We start from the raw sequence: 22,804 nt of genomic DNA on the forward strand, positions 1-22,804 counted from the left end.
AACCCTTCAATTTTCCATACCATTGCAGAACTGTTGGTAAATTCATGACCTCTTTTTAAACAAACTATTTGAAATTTAAACATAATATGGTGACAAACTGTATCTCATTGAACCAAAGTACACAGCGTGCCTATTTGGATAAATCTGTCATGTAACAGTTTTGAGATTATGCTACAATCTACTGCAGCACACACTTTTTTTGCTTGGTGAATACAAACTTGAAGATATTCTCTATCACTAGAAGTGGTTTCAGGTTTGCATTACATTCCTATTCAGGCAGTTTTAATTTTATAAAATAGGCTTGTGGACATCCTGTATTTTCCACAAGTAAGAAATGCACTCTCTCTCTCTTTTTTTTTTTTTTTCTTTCTAAATTCAGTCTAAAAACTTGCTTCTATAAATGAAATCTGACTTGCCTGGATTATTATTTTAAATTCTCATCCAAACTCCAATTATACAACTATCTGCATTCTTTTTTTTAGGGGAGGGGAAAAAAAAAAACACTACATAAAACTAGTTTTATTATATTTGACTTTACTATAAAATTTGCTTTTTACGATTAAAAAAATTTTTTTTCAAGCATAAAAAGTTAACTTCTAATACTCAGATACAGTATCAACTATTTGTAAAGTATCCTTGTATCATAAGTGTTCTGTAACAAATTGAGCTGTACATATATCATAAGTGTTATGTAACAAATTTTTTATTGTACAGCAGAGTACAATAAAAATGAATGCACTACATACTCATTTATGCTTTATTTTTATAGCACATAAGCAAATTATATACTGCTAACTAATTTCAATTAGCATTTTGACCTTTGTAATATTCACAAATTACAAAATGTTTAAAACAAATTTATCAAAGTTCAAATTATTTGTGTATTTTTTGTATACATATACTGTGTTTGTGTGTGCACGCACACAGTGTCCTATGGCTTTGTCATAACTTCAAGAGGTGATTCACAAGTCACATGGGCCCAATTCTGAATTGTTATGAAAGTACATATTGAAATGTAGCATCTATGCACATGTATGCAGTGAGCAAGGTCATTTATCTATGGCACAGTATCCGTAGCATGTAAACCAGCAAACAGCTAATGCTGTATCATAACAGATATAACTTTGAGCATGCCAATATAAAATATGTGGATATGATTTTATACATGGGTTTGATTTTGGTAAAACCAATGTGATATCGAGGAATAGAAGCAAAAATTTCCACAAAGAAGAATCCCTGACAGACTGACAAGTATTTATTACCATTTTAATGAGAAAGTAACTCACTGCCCAGTGTGTCACTGAAAGTGCAACATGATAGACATGGATGAGAAAGAAAACATGGTTAAACTATGTAAATTGTACAATATAACCATTTTCTTAATGAAAATATTTTTCAAATACAAAATTCCTTTAAGTTGAGCTACATTTTGAAGACCTATCGTTCAGATATTGTTGATATCAGGAATGATCCTAGGAATCACTACCCAAAGTAATAACAAAGTTGTGGAACCTGGGTGGTGGATGTGGTGCATACACACATACAGGGAATTTCAATTAAAAGGCACTGTCTATCTCACTTATTTTAGGTTTAGGCCATTTACTGTGAAAACCTTTCTAAGGTTCAGTTGGCAAATGGCCTAAACTATATCTGTCATAAAACCACTACTGAGGTGAAAAATTTTTAGTTTGATGTAAAAATTGGACTAAGTATTGAACAGTTTATTCTAAAAACAACACTGGTTGAATGGGATGTTCATTCTTTAATATGTGTTTTGCAATGCCAGCTTTTTGATAGAAATTGTGCTGCATCCCCTCACATTGCAATTGTTGTATTATAATTTTTTTTTTTTTCTCTTTAGATAAAATCAATTATGTTTATTTCAGAAGTACACCTGATGCTTTTAGAAACCAAAGTCTGAGAACAACTTTCCTACTGAGAAAAATACAACTATTGGGGTAAAATTTATAACTAGAAATCTTACAATTTAAACCGATATCTAGTTCAATTTTAACATCAAATTCAAAAATTTCAGCTAGCATGACAAGAAAAGTCCAGATGAAAAACAGACTAAAAGTCAGTGAGACAGATTGTAATTGAAACACTGTGCATTGTGTGTGTGTGTGTGTGTACATTTTTTTATATATATAACAAAAAAATGATTAAATTAACAAGTTATTCACATATTTCATGTTTTCTCTTTAATAATTTGCAAATATCTTGCATTCAAATTGTGCTGCATGCAATGCAACATGTTATAAATAAATAAACAGAAATTTTGATTAAATTTTAGGATTTTTTTAGATTTAGTAATCTTGTTAGTTTGAATGTGAGTCAGCAAAAAGAAAAATAGTTGTATTTAAAAAAAAAAGAAAAAGAAAAAGTTATATACATCCACTACCAGAAAATGAATTTAATGCTATTTATAAGTGTTTGATATAGTTGGAGATGATGGAAAGATGAAGTTGGAAATCTAGATTTCATGAAAAGCATTGAATCTCCACTGTTTACATTTAGGTATAAAATATTACTGTACATTATCATGAAAATTATGCAAATATAATTTACAAGTATATTAAACTTAGTATGCTGATGGTAATGCATCACCACGTCAAACAAATATTCCATATTAAAAGTTTACTGTTTAAAATTTATTTATTTTTTATTCATTATAAATGTGTCACGTCTATACATTTGAATAACTTTACATTTCAAAATAAAGTCAAAAATTGAGAAAACAGATAATGAAGGTAGTGATGATGTGAATATGGCATTCCCAAACTTCTTTTAAATAAGAAATAACAGAACAGTTACTATTCTATATCCATCTCTCTTCCATCTGATTCATATTCATTAAGCTGAACTGTTATTCAAAGGAACTTTATAATTATTCATAGACATATGTCATTCTAATATGTCTATGTCTTCTTCTTCTTGTAAATTACAGGTACTCAAAGACAAAATTTCTTCATGGATGAACAGTCCACTCCGTTTTTCTTTAAGCAACTGGCGGTATTCTTTAGAATTCTGGAAATTCTTTAGCTGAGGTCTTTTGCTCTTTTGTTTCTATTTAAATAAAAAAAACAACCAAAAAAAAAAAAAAAACATTACAATGAAAATAAAGGCAGTTATTGAAATCACAGGCAGTTATAAATTATGTAAATATTTTTAAATGAAGCCATCACCAAAGAAAAGATACAGATGAGCGGAACTGGATACGCTCTTTTTAAGATAAGAGGTGGTCATGAAAAATAACAAGTATGTAAAGTCACCAGGATTAAGTGAAATCCAACCTGACATGTTGAAAGCAAAATAGTGTCATGGTAGTAACATCACATCAATGGGGATCATTATCTGATGGAGAAGCTCCAGAACATTGGGCAAAGCATTAATTGTACTAATATATAAAAAGGGACTTCCAACATTTACCATCCTGAACAAGGTAAATGTTGGAAGTGATCACAGAATGGTAAGATGCACACCAGATATAGATGTAAGAAAAGAAAGGAAAAACTGACTCTAGTAAATAATATGAAGGTCTTTGAGATAACAGAGGAGGAGAAAAAGGACCTTAAGAACAAGTTTGGGCTTCTGCAGACCTTTCAGGACCAAGATATCGATGAGGAATACAACTTTCTGAAAGTGATAAAGTCCAAGACACCTATAGGTAAAAAGAAATCCAAAGAAGAAAAAAATTAGTCAAGACGAACCAAAGACGACAAATGAAGAGCAAGATTAACAAGGACAAAATTGAATATACTGAGTTATGCAAAGCCATTAGAAAGAGACTCAGAGAGGACATAAGAAAATTTAACACAAGAAAAGTAAAACAAGCATTACAAACATCGAAGTAGAACATGGATCAACTTCACGTAATATCGTAGCTAATGGGGAAAGCAAATGAATATAAAACACCATTATGCCTGGCATTTGTGGATTATGAAAAGGCATTTGACTTCATACAGCATAAGGCAATGTTTCGAGCACTGGAAAGACAAGGCCTAAATACTCCATACATTATGCTTTTGAAGAATATATATGAGAATGCTACCTCCTTTATTAGATTAGACAAAGACAGTAGCAAATTTAAAATTGAGAAAGGAGTTCAATAAGGAAACACAATATCTCTGAAGTTGTTTACTGCTGCCCTTGAAGCTTTCAGAAGATCAGACTGGTCGTAGAAAGGAGTCAATGTGAATGGAGAGTACCTAAACCACTTACAATTTGCAGATAACATTGTTATCATAAGTCATGATCCCAAAGCATTAGAGGAAAACCTTAATCAGTTATGCAGAGTTAGTAAGGATTTCGGACTAAAGATGAATATGGCTAAAACAAAAGCAATGATGAACAAGTATGCCACAGAAAGGGATAATCAATGAAGGAGAAGTAATTGAAAAGGTGGATTCATATACTTATCTCGGACAAGTCATTAGCTGTAATAACGATAAATGGCTGGAAGTCAAGAGAAGAATAATTTTTGAATGTATTCAGGAAATATAGTCACATACTGAGGAGCAATATCCCAATTTGTCTGAAACATAAAATAATGAACCAATGATTCCCCACCATGACTTATGGAAGTGAAACTTTCTGCACTTACAAAAAGAATGGAAGAGAAGCTGAAACTACACAGCGAAGAATGGAACACAGGCAGCAAACACAAATAAAGGACATTCTTATTAAAACTAAAGCACTGAAATGGAATTGGGCAGGACACATAGCTTGAAGATATGATGACAGATGGACTAAGAAAATAACAGAATGGTACCAAACAGGAGCTGAAAGAAAACCTGGATTGTTGACGAACAGATAAAATTCATGAGTTTGTGGATAGTAAATGGATGGCCATTGCACAAAACAGAAAGAACTGGAAAGTTGCTGGAGAGCCCTTCATCCTGCAGTGGATTGAAAATGTCTGATGATGATGATGAAATAAAGCTGTATATTGAAATAAAAGGAATGCAAAATGCAGGTAAAACCAAAACAAATTTTAGAGAAGAGGGTCATAAGTATGGGTGAATGTAACTTTTGGGAATAAGTCAGGTTTTAGGACAAGCAGGTGGTCCCAGGATCAAATATCTGCACTAAGACAAATTACAGAAAAGTTAACATAAGAATCTGTATTTAGTATTTATTGATTCTGAAAAAGGATACATAGAAAGTACTTTGAAATCTGCTATTAAGGAGAATCTTTTTAAAGGAAATAAAAAGTTTGCAGAAAAATAGCAAATTGCAGTAGGAATGAAAGAAGTGTTGTAAAATTGTTAAGATTAATCTTCGAGTGAGGCAGGGCAGCAACTTATTACCACTTCTTTTTATAAATTTTCATGGATTTTAACAAAGTGCAAGTTTACTGAAGGAGATGTAAAAATCCAGTTATTATTATATAAGGATGAAGCTGCAATGTTAAACAGTATTTTGCAAGATGTTTAAGAATTTCTGAATAATTTAGATAAATGAAGAGGAGGAGGAGGAGATGTAGAGAATACAGCATAAAAATTAGTTACATAAAAACAGAAGTTAATAAAGTTGAGAGAGAAATACAATTAGGGTGTAGATAAATAATTAAAAAATAATAAATAATAATAAAATAAATAAAAATTGAACAAGTCAGCAATTCTGTGTATCTGGGAACAGTATTCAACCTTTTTAGATGTGAAATACTACAGGATCAGTAATTAAGGGATTTCAGTAATCAAATGTTTTAAGTATAATCGAAATAATTGAATGATTTGCTACAATTGAAATACAGGGGGTCCCCCAGTATCCGACTGTTCATTACCTGAGTCCCTGCAGTTACGAGGATTTGAAAATTAAAGAATTAAAGCTTTTTCCCTTGAGATATTTGACCAAGAACCTGAATATTTTTTGTAAGAATGACCTTCTTCATGATCATGCAACAAAAGTTAAGTGCAAAGTTAAAGACATAACTAAATGCTACAACACAATTTTATCTGGAAAAAAAAAAAAAAACTCTGGATTCATTCTTTATTCATACAACTGAAAAATACTGTAACTTCAATAAACTTTACTTAACCTTTCACCGTGCAACATATTATAATAAAAAATGTCTAATAAAATAATTTTCTCATTTTTCAGTTCCTTCGTCCATTTTTTTACTATGTAAAAGTACATAATAAACATTACTATATAATATCAGTGTACATACGCCATAGACAACTCACAAAGAAAAACTACGGTAGCAGTGTGAAAGGCATCATTTCATCTGTATCTCATATTGTGCTCACTCTTCACAATGAGTTACAGGCGCCTCCGTAGCCAGGTGTGGAAGGAGCAGCAGTGCGTAACACACGCTTCTTGATTAGACTGGGGTTTGAGCCCGTCACCACCAAATACGGAGGATGTGGAAAGGTCAGGGAATGACCACCGCATATCCCGGAGCAATATGGCTTTAGTTGCTAATGCTCCTAAAAACCAAAACACAACAACAAAAACAATTACCACGTATTGCACTACCTTGAATAAGTAATGCTTCACACTTCACTCGGAGAAGACTATTGTTACTTATTGTCGGTGGGCACCGCTTGCAAAATGGTATGAGATAAGATACTCTGTTATCCACATACTATCTCTATTAAACTTTGGAAAGCAAAAAGTGTAGGAAAGTGATAGTAGGAGAGGAAGAGGAAGAAATGCCGTTGAAAGAAGAAAGGGACAGTTACTCCCACTCACTGTCTGAACTAAATCACTCACAAATCCCCCGAATAGGCAACACTTCTCCATCCTTTACAACGAGTTCCCATATATTGCACTACCTCGAATAAGTAACGCTTCACTAATAGAGAAGACTTTTGTTACTTATTCTAGGTGGGCACCCACCCAGACAGCACCATTTCAAAGCTAGTTGGCTTTTCAACCACCGATGAAAAGCTTTGAAATGGTGCCATCTGGGGTGGGTGTCCACAGAGAATAAGTAACAAACGTCTTCTCTATTAGTGAAGCAATACTTATTCGAGGTAGTGCAATGGGCAACTCGTTGTGAAGGATAAGCACAATATGAGATACAGATGAAATGATGCCTTTCACACTACCACCGTAGTTTTTCTTTAAGAGTCTATGGTGTATCTACACCAATAGAATCTTATAGAAGATATAGAATCTTAAACTCTTAAAATATTATGCCTAGTTTCATTTATTTAAATAATACACATTACGAAAAATTAGTCCCTGTTTTAAGTGGAATTTTCTGGAACCAATTATCCTCAGATAACGAGGATCCCCTGTAGCTGATTATTATCTCTTAATTATGCCCATCACTAAGTAACAGTAATAGAAACAGATCACAAGATAAACCAAGGGCATCAAGTGGGAATTAGGAGAAAGAACTAATAAGATAAAGGTAAAGCTCTAACTGGAAAAAGGATAGCACTGAAGGAAAATAGTTAGTGGAGGTTGACAGTCCACTTTGGTAGAATTGGTGTAATAGTAGATAATCAGACAATGTAATACACACTACATATACATTTTTTTTTTATACACACTACTTATACATTTTATTTTAAACAAGGGGCAGAATTGAAAATACTAAAATTATAAGGCGAGTTACAGTTCCAACAATGAATTCAGTACTTAGAGCAGTGTAACGGCAAACGTTTGAAGGTGCTGCCTTCAAAGTAATAGAGTAATATCACTTTTTTTTTTTTTTTTTTTTTTTTTTAGTAATTGTAACACAACAATTTGCAGTGGCATTTTTGCATTTACTCATCATGCAGTGGAAGACTTGCAGTACAAGAGTGCAGTCTGATGTTTATCTTTGAGAAGTCTGTTATGGAGCTTAACTGAATAATAACAGCGTGGGATTTGACACACCAAAATTTTTTTATTTCTGGGAAAGAAAAAAAAAAGTTTTCGGTTTCTTTTTGAGCACTGCTTGGAATATACAAATGCTTGTTCATTTATTAATGGGTTGTAGTACTTATTAAATGTAATTTTTAACTTCTGTAAGTTAAGAAAAAAAAGTTTAAACAAAATGAAACAAAACTTTTATATCTATTGAAAAAGAAAACAATAAGAGTCTGTATAAAATGTAAACATGACATTTAAGTGTATCCATTTTTTCATGTTTATAAAATTATTAAGTGCACCAAAATTCAGCATTATGCATGTGCACATATTCCCCACTTAGAATATACAATACATATTCCCCACTTAGAATATACAATCCCAATTAACCAAGACTCATTTAACCGAGGTTCTGCATTATCCAAGGTGTATTGTCAAAAAGTTGTATATACTTTGTCATCAAAGACAAGGGTATGTAGTTCAGTTTTTTTTTTTTAGGAGCATTAGCAACTAAGGCCATATTGCTCAGGGGATATGCGGTGGTCATTCCCTGACCTTTCCGCATCCTCCGTATTTGGTGGTCACGGGCTCAAACCCAAGTCTAATCAAGAAGCGTGTACTACGCACTGCTGCTCCTGCTCACCCGGCTACGGAGGCGCCATGTAGTTCAGCACAGAGCAGGAATTCACACCAGCTGACTGTTGAGCCGTGCTGATCTTTTACATTTGTTGATTTCATGACTTTTTACTCTTTAATTTTAAAGACTTAATAAAAAAGATTTAAAAATTTTACTCTCTAAATTCTAATTTTATTTGTCATGTTTCATCTATGTTATTAGGGTTAGTCTGTAAGCACTATGAGTGGAAAACTGAAGCATGTTGTTGTGTATTTAGATATGAAGTTGAATGCAATCAAATGCTTGGATCAAGGATAAAAAAAGTGACTAGTGACTTAGGTGTTGGTGAAGTGACTGTAGAGGACTGGAGGAGAAAGAGAGCCGAAACTGAAAAATGGTGTTCCCAAAGAGCATCTATATGTGACAGTGAAAATTTGAATAGAAACACAACGAAGAAAGGAGAATTTGAACAAACTTCTGAAGCTGTTTTGTGGTTCACAAAGATGAGAGACAAAGGAAGCCCAATTTCTGGACTGATGTGACAAGCTAAGGCCTTAGAATTTCATGAACATTTTAACGAAGGGGAAGAACAATTTACTGCAAGTATTGGTTGGTTGGATCGTTGGGAAAAAAGGTTTAGAGTTAGAAATCTGAAATCATCACTGGGGAAAAATTATCAGCTAGTATGGAAAAAAATAGCAACATTTACTGCTAAATTAACGAAAATTATTCAAGAAGAAAATTTGAATTTGGATCAAATTTACAATTGTGACGAAACCAGCCTGAATTATAAAATACTCTCATCCAAAACACTTGCAGCTAGAATAGAAAAATCAGCTCCTGGTTATAAATGAAGAAAGAAAAGAATGACGGTACTGGTATGTTCAAATTCATCATGGGGGGGAGAGCATAAGCTTAAACTAACTCTCATTGGAAAGTCAAAGAACCCCTGAGTAAAATATAAAATGTTTGCCTGCTAACTACACAAATCAAAAAAATACATGGATGGGTTCAAGTTTGTTTAAAACATGGTTTCATGAAGAATTTGTCCCTAGCACAAAAAAAAAAAAAAAAAATATTTGAACAAAAAGAAACTACCCCATAAAGCATTTTTAATTTTAGACAATGCTCCATCCCAACCTGACAAAAGTGAACTAGTTTTTGGTGACATCATGAAAAACATTTTATGCTCCAAAATGGAGCCAATGAGAATGAGATGGCAAATTAAGATGAAAGAGGTGAGGAAACCCTTTTAGAACTAGCCAATAACCTTCCTGTTTCGGACACTTACTAGAGGATATTAAAGAGTGGATGAATTCTGATGAACAGCTGGAAATGACTGATGACGATGAAAGTGCACAGAAACTACAAAAAAAAAAAAAAAAAAAAAAAAAAAAAGACACAGATGGAAGGTCTAAATGCTACAAAGTCAGCTTTACATTATTTGTACAGCAGGAGGATACCACACCCACCAATGTTTTATTACTTTTGCCAACGAAATATAGCAACTAAAAAGTGAGGAGCTTCTATGAAATAGAATCCCATTAAAGAATGTTTTATATGATATTAAGGTTATGCTAACAACTGTAAGTTGTACATTTTTCTTGTCTCTACGACTTGCAATTTTTACACATGTAGTTTTTTTAAATTTTGTAATAAAACAAAAGTTGTAAATAAAATTAAAAGTGTTTTATTGTATAATTTAAGTCATTATGTTCAATAAGTAGGTTAACCTGAATATAGTGTACATCATCACGTTAATGTATCCAAATCCGGTTTATTTAATAATAATTTACCAAACCTTCCGTGTGTTATCTGAGTTTTTGATTATCTGAGGTTCCCTTGGTCCACATTACCTTGGATAATTGGGACTCTACTGTATGTATGTATATATATATATATGTATGTGTGTATATATATATATATATATCTGATATACACTGCCCAATTATTAATAACTAGATACCTGATTCTACAAATAACCTTTATTTAGAGGGAAAACTAACTTGGGCTGAAACTTTTAGCCTCTATGGAACGCTTTTTTGTAAATGTCCTCCGATATATTCTGCAATGTGGCTCTCAAAGCAGTGATCGGTCAGTTCAGCTACATTTTTTGGGCAGTCTTTCCTCACACATACCCCCAATGATCCAATTCATCTCAAAGGTTCTCTATAGGATAGGGATGAGGATTCTGGTGGCCAGTCCAACTTTTCAATGCTCATATCCTCAAACAGTCTGTCACAGTATGACATGAAATGGAGTGTTGTCCTGCTGACTCTCAAGTATAGACCTTCCTTAATGTGCTACCATAACACAGGTAATGTATTATTGTAAAGGATATCTAGACAGACCTCAGTATTCATAGTTTTGCCTTGTAGTTTCTTAATGAGATGCTATTATGAAATAAATATGTTGTGCAGTTCTGCAAAGCATCTATTTCTTTATCTGAGAAGTACTTGAATCTTGTAAAAAAATTTCAAATTTGAAAACTTAATGATTTCTTTTTTTGATGCTATTTCTTTATCTGAAAAGTGCTAGAAACTTGTCAACAAAAAATTTCAAATTTGAAAACAATGCATTCCTCAATGATGAAATTTGTGCTACAATGGCATTTATACAAACATCCTTTTTCAATGAAAAACTTGTGCACCATGTCAACATACAGTAATAAAGTACTTGCTCACTGAACAAAAGGACAGAATCTTCTCTCATTTCAGATTCTCCATGACCTCAGCAGAAATGCCTACGAAGTCAGAATCATCCTTTGGATTATGTAAAATTTTATAATCTATTCCTAAAAATTGAAGTGGTAGATTTAAAAACTGTTTAACAAATTTATGAATCACATTCTTCAACATCTCTAGGTTAATAATTTCAATAAATGGAAGTGAGGCATGTTGGATTGAAGCACTATATTTGGATCTTCAAAAGTTACCATAACATTTAAAAGAAACAAGCAATTTATTTATTCTAGCCAGAAGAGCAGACATGAACAGACTCTCCTAGGCATGTTATAACAAGCTTAACAAGGATTGCTTTCACCATTAGTTTGCAATTCAGAACATCATTTTCTTGACGATCTCATTAATTTGTTTTCTTTCAAAACTCCTTTCAATCATGAACTGGATTTGGATAAATTATTCGTGAGTGCTACTCAGTACCACTCACTGATGATCACTTGTATTTTTCAATTTGGTAACTCTGAAAAGTACTCATATTGCTTTTTTTCACACACTTTTATCCACTTCTTTAAACAGACTTGTCAAAGGCTGCTATTATTCTACCAAAGACTCTTTGCAACTCTAAGAAAAAAATCAGAGTGGAAGATAATCTGTCAATTGCTGATGCTACTAAGTATTAAATTACACAAAGTGGTATTTGTTTACAGATAAAGATTACTTGTTTTCCTCTCTAACTAGTTATACAACCATTTACAAGGCTCACTTAAGTTGTTTTGAAAGATTGGTAATTGTTTTAGCATAAATAAAGACAAGAATACAAAACAATATTTATTACAGAGTCTACTACTCTGGGGAAAGAAAAATATGTGCTTCAAATATGACATGCTGTGAAGCATGCCAAGGAAATAAATTTTGAAAACAACTGAAAATAGAAGTGAATAATAATATCTATCTAATACAGTATACATATATTTTTTTAAAAGTACACATAACAAGCATTAATATATGTGCATGTGCACATTTGAAATTTCACATGCTTAATAGTCTTTTACACTGAAATGAAGAGAATAATAATGCTCAGACTTATACTTTATGTCTAAAATGCTGTTTTTTTCCTTGTTAGTTTTCAGTATAACTAACTGTTTTGTTTTTCTTAAAATAATAAAAAAAAACTTCAAACATTTAACTTCTGATTAAAAAATAAAGTTACATACAAAAAAGTACTGCAATTCATTAAGAAAAGATGAAATGTTGGCAATGTTGAAGCAAAAATTCAAAAACCCAAAATGTTTTCCAGAAATTAAAAAAGAAAGCTGATGCCTGACAGGTGCCGAACCACTGTGTTTGTCACAACAGAAGGTGCTACTACCATTGCATTAATGATAGTTAACATAATGAATTAAAGATATCAAAAATTAAATCTTTATTAAAAAATCAAATATGTAAACACAGCCATCATAACTTATGGCATATGAAGTCCAGAAAACACAACACACAAGTCAGGTAACAATATTTTTCATGCATATTCAATTTTAACTTGAAATTAATTGAATTTTTTTTTTTTTTTTTTTTTGCTTTTTTGTGATTAATAGAAGTGAAAAGTAAATAGAGTTAACTTCTTATCAATTAATGACTAAGCTTATTAATTTACAGAACACTAATAAATTCTATAGTTTCACATTTTTAAACTTATATATTATATAAATTTTGTTAAAATTCTCTGTCTCTCTCCCCCACCCCCAAAAGCAACACCACAGTGTTCATGAGACTTACATGATGATCCATGCAAAGCATGCATAGACTATCTGTCAAGGCTAATACTGCATTAATACAATGTTTATTCTATGAATTTATTTTTTCCATACAAACTATAAGGAAAAAACAATACAAGCACTCCCTCTGGGTTACGTACTACTTGACTTACAGAAATTTGACTTTACATAAGTTTTTGCCGGCCAGTGCAAACTTAAAAAAATCGTGGAAATATATTTTGCCTCCTGTAGGAATAAATGGAGGTATCGTAAAAATATCATAATGTGAACCCAATAACACGGTGGTTTTTTTTTTTTTTTTTTTTGCAATTCGTTCCAAGACCTCAGAAGTTGAAATTTTTGCTATATAACTAAGCTATTTATCTCTCTAAAAGATCATTTTTATAATGGAAATTGCACTACACTTTCATCGTTATCATACGTTATAAGAATCAATTTTGAATGCCTTTGTGATATTTTGCGCCTTCCAGTTTATTGGGCTTTTCCGTTAGTGCAATCTATTATAAACAGGTAGTAAACTCTATCTTATCGCATTTGCGATAATCCCGATAACTGGAATTCTGTGGGTTTTTACGTTACGGTATTATGGTGAAAAGAGTTCCCCTTCACTGAAATTTTCAATCATATAAAAAACATAAATAAATTTTCAGAATCTTCTCTTCATTCCTATTTACTTATTATAATGGTGAAGGGAAAGGAACCAATGAAAAGTGCAAGTGCTAGGAAACGAAACAAAATTGATTTAGAAATGAAGATGATTAAGAAGTACAAAGCAGGACAAAGTTTGTCATCTATTGCACGGAATTATGTCTTGTTGCTTCAACAGGAATAATATTTTAAAGGACGGTGCACATATAAGTTAAAGGATCAATGCATTTAAGATCAACAGTGATCACAAAGTGCTATATCAAAGTGGTTTTCCACTTTGATATAGCTATTAGTAATATGAATGGAAAATCAGATTCAGAAGCAAGTACCCCTGAGTCCAATAGCCATTCAAGCAAAAGCAAGAAGTATTTATGAAGATATTAAGGATAAGTATGGCGAACCCCAAGCCAAGTTTGTGGCAAGCAACAGGTAGTTTGATAGGCTCAAGCATTGTCATGCTGGTTTCCAAAATATTAAAGTAGGCGGTGAAGTTGCCAGTGCCGATTCTGCAGCTGCAGAGAAATTGTGATGTGCTGGAAAAAACTCCTAAATCTCCACAGCCCTCAACTTCTGCAGCAGCATGCTTGTCAGCTGGAGAGTTAATTCTGGCAACAATGGTCGAAAGGTATAACTTGCTGACGTTATGCCTGTGTCTCCTCTCTCTTTTTGTAATTTTATAATTTTGAAATTTTTCCTGCGCACAAGATAAAAAAATTGAATAAATAATTCTATTTACATGTTGGTTGAACATTTCTTTTTTGCTTCAATCAAATTCAGTGCACACAGTTGCAAGTGCTGCATAAGCATTTAGGGAAATTCTGACTTAGGCAGAATTCTGCGGAACGCAACCCTTACATAAGTTGGGGTGTGGCTGTAATTGCTGGATTTCTATCTGTCCAATTTTAATGAAATTTGAGATATCTCAGCAAATCTTTCTGAAAGAACTAAATATAAAATTTCATGAAAATCTGTCTGCTGGGCATTAAGTTATTACATGCAGACTGATAGATGGACAGAAATGGTGAAGACAGTGGGTACTTTTTGCACATTTATATGCAAATATGCCTAAAAATTTCCAAATGCATGTAACACAAATATAACAGAAAGTTAAGCCTACTTCCATTTTCTAACTTCAAAAGTGGGGGGGGGGGAAGAAGAAGAAGATATGTATATTATGATCTTAAATTTTTGAAAATAATACTTTTCTCACCTGACATTGTATCTGAAATAACCAACTTTTTCATGTTAAATTTTAGAACATTAAATGAAAAATAAATCACAGATATTTTAAAACAATACATGTCAGTTGGACAAATATATAATAGATTCAGCTGCAAGGCATTCAAAAATTTACTCTTCCTTATTACCCTAGCAAAGTAAAAGTATGATTCTTGTAGATAGTTTCTGCAACAATAAAAAGCAACACGTGGCACATGTGAATGTAATTTGATGCTGGTAAGAGATAAAAAAAAAAGATATTATATAAATAAAAAAATTATCTTATATAGATAAAAAAAAGAAAGAAAAGAAAGGTTCTTATATAAATTTAAAAATCATGAAAGACTAAGTTAATAGTATCAAATAAAGCAATTAGCAAAGTGAAAGAGTGTGAAATTTAGTTTTCCTTCATTATTATTTTTACTTTCAATGTGCATCATTATATGTTAAAATCTCAGTAGTGTGGTGTAAAAAAGAAAAAAAAAAAAAAAAGAGCCCTTAACTGTGTGTTGCATACCACCAATGTAGCTGCTTAGGGAAATGTTTCAGACATACAGACTTTATTAAGAAAAAGGAAAAAGAAAATGCACAAAAGATTATACCAAATGGTATATAATGTACACCAACACATGCTGAAGTAACACTCTTTGATTGAAGAACGAGGTATCATGGGGGGCATTGTTGGAAAAAATGGGAGGAAAAAATGCAATTACATTCCTTATATAGGTGAAACAATGGCTAGAATTGCAAAGTGCACAATTTTAAGTAATTTTGAGCCTTTTCTTCCCATCATCATCAGCAGCCATTTTCAATCCACTGCAGGATGAAGGCCTCTCCAGCAACTTTCCAGTTCCTTCTGTTTTGAGCACTGGCCATCCATTTACTACCCAAAAACTCATGAATTTCATCTATCCATCTCCGCCTTTGTCTTCCAGGTTTTCTTCTAGCTCCTCTTGGGTACTATTCTGTTATTTTCTTAGTCCATCTGTCATCATGTCTTCGAGCTATGTGTCCTGCCCAAGACCATTTTAGTTCTTTAGTTTTGATAAGAATGTCCTTTTCTTGAGTTTGCTGCCTAATCCATGTGTTTCTCTTCTTATCTAACAGTCTGATTCCCAATATAATTCGTTCCATTCTTCGCTGTGTAGTTCTCAGCTTCTCTTCCATTCTTTTGGTGAGTGCCCAAGTTTCACTTCCATAAGTCATGGTGGGGAGTATACATTGATTCATTATTTTACGTTTCAGACAAACTGGGATATTGCTTTTCAGTATGTGACTATATTTCCTGAATACTATCCATTCAAAAATTATTCTTCTCTTGACTTCCAGCTATTTATCATTATTACAGCTAATAACTTGTCCCAGATAAGTATATGACTCCACCTTTTCAATTACTGCTCCTTCAATCATTATTTCCCTTTCCGTGGCATACTTGTTCATCATTACTTTTGTTTTAGCCATATTCATCTTTAGTCCAAAATCCTTACTAACTATGCATAACTGATTAAGATTTTCCTCTTAATTCTTTGGGATCGTGGCTTATGACCACAATGTCATCTGCAAATCGTAAATGGTTTAGGTACTCTCCGTTCACATTGACTCCTTTCTGCGACCAGTCTAATCTTCAAGCTTCCTCAAGGGCAGCAGTAAACAGCTTCGGAGATATTGTGTCTCCTTGTCGAACTCCTTTCTCGATTTTAAATTTCCTACTGTCTTTGTCTAGTCTAATAAAGGAGGTAGCACTCTCATATATTTTCTTCAAAATCATAATATATGGGGTATCTATGCCTTGTCTTTCCAGTGCCTGAAACATTGCCTTATGCTGTATGGAGTCAAATGCCTTTTCATAATCCACAAATGCTAGGCATAATGGTGTTTTATATTCATTTGTTTTCTCCATTAGCTGTGATATTACGTTGTTGTTGTTGTTGTTTGTTTTTTAGGAGCATTAGCAACTAAGGCCATATTGCTCCGGGAATATGCGGTGGTCATTCGCTGACCTTTCTGCATCCTCCGTATTTGGTGGTGACGGGCTCGAACCCCGGTCTAATCAAGAAGCGTGTGCTACGCACTGCTGCTCCTTCCCACCTGGCAACGGAGGCGCCTCTGTGATATTACGTGAAGGTGATCCATAGTTGAGAATCCCGTCCTAAAGCCAGCTTGCTCTTTCGGTTGATTCTCATCAAGTATTCTTTCTAATCTGTTAGTAATGACCCTTGTGAACAACTTGTAGATGAGGGATAACAAGCTAATTGGTCTATAATTTCCAATTTCTGATTTATCTCCTTTCTTATGCAGCAAAACTATGCTGCATAAGAATTTCTTCCCATAAAACCATTTAACACCAATGTGTTTGTTGCTGTAAATTTCTTTTTTTTTAATGCATCCAGCCATGATTACTTAGCTACTCTCATTATAAACAGTATATTTTAATTTCGTAATGTAATCTAATCAGATAACAAAACATTGACAGTTAACTGGATAACAAAGGAACCCAAACTATAAGCACAGATTATACTGCACCATTAAGAGAACGAGTTTCTCACTGGTCAAATATGACGTGAGGTTAGGTGATGATAGCATGCCTCTATGGTCATAACTTGCAACTGTGACATCCTGAGGTTCCCATAATCTGAAGGCAACCATAACTGAGATGTCTGCCTCCACATAAATTTATTAATAATGGTATTCATTAATAATACTGCTCATACCTTTTTATTACTATTTTTAACTTTGTTCACTTACTTTTGATAATTTAGGTTTAGAATTACACAAATCTTCATTTTTCCTATTTTCTTCAAAGTTCCAAGATGGCAGTGAACTGGTGCTCACAACTGCACTCTGTATACCTTGAGAGGAGTGATGTAAGTGTCTCTTAACGAAGTCTTTTATAAGTTGAAGTTTGACGTCTGTCAAACAGGAGAGATCTATATTAAAAAAAAAAAAAATTTGTATTAGTATTAGAAATGGCCATATGGTAGAAGAAAGCCTAAGGCTTTCTTCAGCCAGCTGAAAAAAAAAATAATAAAATTAATTGAAATAAATAATTAATAATTAACAACAAGAGAAAAGGAAATAGACAACCTATGCATTTCCCTCCTCCCATAAGTAACTATTGACCTTTGAATTTCCCCAAACTGTCAGCCTCTACCACCCATGTCGGTAACTTATTCCAGTAATTTACAACTCACTAGCTAAAATAAAACTTCCTGCAATCCAGTCTAAACACTCCCCCCCCCCCCCCCGTAACTCAATTTATGGCCACTGGTTGTAGAATCATTTATAACCATGAAAATTTCATCCTAATTCATTTTATTATTGTCTCTTTATTATTGGCTCAGTTTCAAAACTGAGCAAACCACATATTCAAAGTCTTTCCTCATAAGGACGCCCTTTTGCTGATCCGCCAGGTGTGTTACCCGTCTCTGAACCCTTTCAAGAAGCCTGATGCCTTTGTCAGGTGTGGTCTCTATACTTGAACACAGTATTCCAAATGTGATCTTACAATAGCCTTATATAATGGGATTATGACTTCCTTATCTCTGATAGAAAATGTTTGATAAATCATCGATAGGACACCATGGGCCTTCCGTGCAACGTGTCTACAATGCTTGGAGAACTTCATGTCTGACCGTATCGTAACTCCCAAGTCCCTTTCTTCCACTATTGACTTTAATCCTACTCCACCAAGTATATAAGTTACTTTGGGATTACTGTACCCTAGGTGTAAGACCTTGTACTTAACTGGATTAAAGCATAGCTGCTGCTTTTCTGACCATACCTGAAGTCTATCTAGGTCACTTTGAAGCAGCTCTGCTTGGTAGTGATCATTAACTGCTCTACCAATCTTTACATCGTCTGCATATTTAGACATCATACCCTCTATCCCTTCATCAATGTCATTTTTAAAAATCAAAAACGATAGTTTTTGTCAATACTGATCCTTGGGGAACCACACTTCTTACATAAACCCAATCTGAGGAATAACCATTTATCACAACCTTCTGCCTCCAGCCCCGAAGCCATACAGCTATTCATCTAAGGATTTTCTCCATGATTCCAGCTTATAAACAACCTTTACAACCTATTCCAGCTTATAAAGTAACTGCTCATGTGGGACTGAATCAAATGCTTTTCTAAAATCCAAATAAACAATGTCTAAATTATTTCCTAAATCCAGCTCACTCATGAGCTGGATTTAGGAAATAATATGGTTAGCTATTTGTCAAAATAGCTAACTATATTTGTTGAACATGATTTTCCCTTTACAAAACCATGCTGTCTATCCTTCAGAATTCCATAGCTATCTAAATAATCCTGAATTCCACCCTTTTTTATTGCCTCCATGATTTACCCTACTACTGAAGTTAGACTGACCAGTCGATAATTTCCTACTACACTCTTAGAACCACCTTAAAAGTGCCAATGTATTGGTGATACATTGGCACTTTTCCAATCCAACAGAATCTCTCCTGAGTCCAGTGATGCTCTCATAATTAGCCTTAATTGTTCAATGCACTCACTTGCTACCCTCCCTTAAAATAAGGTATATGCCATCAACCCCAGGAGCCTTATTGGCCTGTAGACTTGCAAGTTTTTTCATTACATAATCATGAGGAATTTCAATATTGTTAATTACACATTTTTTAACTTCACTCCCATAATTTGTCATTGACAATAAATGGTTTTTATTCTGTAAATATGGATGCAAAGTAACTGGTGAGTTCATCTTCAACATCAGCTGGGTATCTAATACTATCCCATGTCCATTACACAAAGGTCCAATCTGGTTTGTCCTTCTCTTCTTTGCATTTCTATATACGAGAATTCCTTATTCTCACCTTTGCTCTCTTTGCCAGCGATTTCTTTTAATGCCTTTTGCCAGCCTAACTTTTTTTGTGGCTGGAAAACCTTTTCCAACTATTACAGATCAATTTGTAGCTGTTATCGGCTTGAATAGCATTTAGCATTAGCATTAGCAGAGGCATATGATGCAAGAAAGCAAGCTTATTCAGCATCAGCCAAAAAAAAAAAAAAAAAAAAACACCCACTCCCATTTCACCCCTCCGTTCGTTCGAAATACCTGTCCAGTTGAGCTTTAAATTTGTTTAGGCTATCAACTTCAACAACAAGTGATGGAAGTCGGTTCCACCAACCAACCACCCGCTGGCCAAAGGCAAATTTCCGCACATCTATCCGACATCCGGCCTTCCTCAATTTGAATTTATGCCCTCTGAGGTGATTATTCTGAGAAAGATGAAGAATCCCATTGGCATTGAGCATGCTCAAACCATTCAAAGCCTTATACACCTCTATCAGATCACCTCGCCGGTGCCTAGTCTCCAGACTCTGTAATTTGCAAAACTTAAGCCTTTCTTCGTAAGAGCAACCCTTTGTTCCATTTACTAATCTTGTTGCCCTTCTCTGTACCCGTTCCAGCAGCTCTACATCCTTCTTGAAATGAGGCCTCCAGACCTGTATACAGTACTCAAGATGTGGCCTTACCATTGCCTTATACAAGGGAATAATCACCTCCTTATCCCTGCTAGAAAAATTCCTGTATATCATTGACAAGACACCATGCGCTACTCTTGCAGCTCGTCTGCACTGCTCAGAGAACTTCATATCTGCCTGCACAATTACCCCCAGGTCCTTTTCATTCTCCACCACTGTCAGTGTAGTACCGCAGAGTTGATACGTTGCTCTGGGGTTACTGTTTCCCATATGCAGCACTTTACATTTGTCGATGTTAAACCTCATTTGCCACCTCTCAGCCCATCTGTTCAACCTTTCCAGATCCTGTTGCAGCAGCATAGCGTCAGTATTGTCCTTAACGACCCTGCCAACCTTTGTATCATCTGCAAACTTGGACATTAAACTTGATATCCCATCATCAATATCATTCATAAACACCGAAAACAACAACGGACCCAACACTGAACCTTGAGGAACTCCACTAATAACATTAGTCCACGTTGAGCAGTGTCCATTGATTACCACTCTCTGTCTTCTGCCACTCAACCATCCCCTTATCCATAGCAGCAATTTGCCTCCAATGCCACACTGCTCCAATTTGTGCAGCAGTCTTCCATGTGCAACAGTATCAAAAGCCTTTCTAAGATCCAAATATATAATATCAAAGTTATTCCCTGCATCCAGTTCTTTTGTGACTACATCATAGTATCCAATCAAATTGGTCAGGCAAGACCTGCCCTTAACAAAACCATGCTGCGTCTGAGCTATAACTGAATTCTTGTCTAGATGATCCTGCAGTGCTTCTTTAACCAGTGCCTCCATTAATTTACCTGGAACAGAAGTTAAACTAACAGGTCTATAATTACTTGTGTCAGCCTTTGATCCTCCTTTGTGAATTGGGGTTACATTTGCACATCTCCAGTCTATGGGCACCTCCCCTGAGTCCAAAGAAGCTCTCATAATTATGGCTAGGGGTTTGCATACTTCCTTTGCTGCCTCCTTTAATATAACTGGATAGATCCCATCCACCCCAGGTGCCTTTTTTATGTTTATCCTCAACAATCTCTCCTCCACTTTCCTCTCAGTTATTACAAAATCATCCAGCTCACTGCCAATGTTTACTTTACCTACATCATTCTCCTTCCTGAATAACTCCTCATGCGTGAATGTAGATGCAAAATACTCGTTTAGATTGTTAGCCACCTGAGCAGGATCCTCAACTGTTGAACCATCAATATCCAGTGGACCAATCTGATTCATCCCTTTCCTTTTCGAGTTCAAGTATGTAAAAAACTCTTTTCTGTTTTTCTTTGCATCCTTTGCCAAGGATTTTTCATAGTCTGCCTTTGCCTGCCTAATCTCCTTTGTGACTTGGTTACAGACCAACTTATATCTATCATAGGCTTCCATGTCACCCATTAATTTGTATGTATCCCATGCATTTTTCTTCTCTGCCACATGTCTCATTAGCTCATCTGACAACCATTTAGGCCTAAACCTTGAACAATATTTCTTAGTTGGTATGTAAAGCCTGGTAGCCTCCAAGATTAGTTCCTTGAATGCTTCCCATTTTGAGTTTGCTGTTGGTAACATCATCAGTTGGTCCCACTGTATAGAATTTAAATACTGTCTCAGACCATCATAGTCGCCTTTACGAAAACAAAAACCCTTCCCTTTACCTCTGATGGTAGTTACCTCCTTGAGTAAATCCCACTTCAACACACTGTGATCACTGCCACCTAGTGGTTCATTTATCTGCAGGTTCTTAATGCATGAAGAATCACTACTGATAATCAGATCAAGAGTATTGCTCCCTCTTGTTGCCTCACGAACATGCTGATGTAGAAAACAATCATCCAATAAATCCACAAAAGCCTTGCTAGTGTGCGAGTGACCAACCCACAAATTCCAGTCAATATCTGGGAAATTAAAGTCCCCCATTATAAGACTCTCAGATTTACTGGCCCACTCTATTTCCCTGTACAATATCTTATTATACTCATCAGAGTCATTAGGCCTATAGCACACTCCTACTCTCAATTTTGATTTCCCTATGCTTATGTCGCACCAAACTGACTCGACACTGCCCTGTCCATCGATGTCGACTGGCTTCACTTCCTTGGACTTTATGTGTTTCTTAATTAATAGCATAACCCCTCCTCCCCTCCTGTCCTGTCTATCCTTTCTATACACATTGTATTCCCCAAATTCCAGTTCCGCATTACTTATATCTGTGTGACACCACGTCTCTGATATCCCAACAATATCTGCCTTTGATGTTTTGAGCAATACCTCAAATTCATCAAATTTATTTACCAAACTCCTAGCATTGGTGTACACGCAGGTATACATGCACCTGTTTCTATTCTTAGCTACCCTAACACAACCCATGTGTTTACTTGTACCGCAATGACTACCAGCAGTCTCTGAAATATCCTGCATCTTGTTTTTCAGACTTCTGCTCATTTCAATAGAAGCAGTGCAAGAATCACTTCCACCTCTGCCAGTGGCTACTGTTAATCTATTAGTCCTTGTATCCCCCCCAACTAGCAGTTTTCCGACCCACCTAACACTGCCTCGACAGCATC

The 22,804-nt window shown here is 34.5% G+C and overlaps 1 protein-coding gene across 5 annotated transcripts in view; it reads right to left on the reverse strand.

Moving 5' to 3' along the window:
• Nucleotides 1-2,767: 2,767 nt before the first annotated feature.
• LOC150087038 (protein FAM199X-like) overlaps nt 2,768-22,804 on the reverse strand; it is a 125,881-nt gene continuing 105,844 nt past the window's right edge. For all 5 annotated transcript variants that reach the window (XM_090371772.1, XM_090371776.1, XM_090371771.1 and 2 more), the window contains exons 6-7: nt 17,487-17,668; nt 2,768-3,066 (exon numbers count right to left, since the gene is read on the reverse strand). In XM_090371772.1, the coding sequence (XP_090227898.1) occupies nt 2,905-3,066; nt 17,487-17,668 (344 nt within the window). In that variant the 3' untranslated portion in view covers nt 2,768-2,904. The remainder of the gene's footprint in view (nt 3,067-17,486; nt 17,669-22,804) is intronic.

Source organism: Mastigoproctus giganteus, chromosome 4 (assembly GCF_048544385.1).
Source record: "Mastigoproctus giganteus isolate SK-2022 chromosome 4, ASM4854438v1, whole genome shotgun sequence".
Classification (NCBI taxonomy): Eukaryota; Metazoa; Arthropoda; class Arachnida; order Uropygi; family Thelyphonidae; genus Mastigoproctus; species Mastigoproctus giganteus.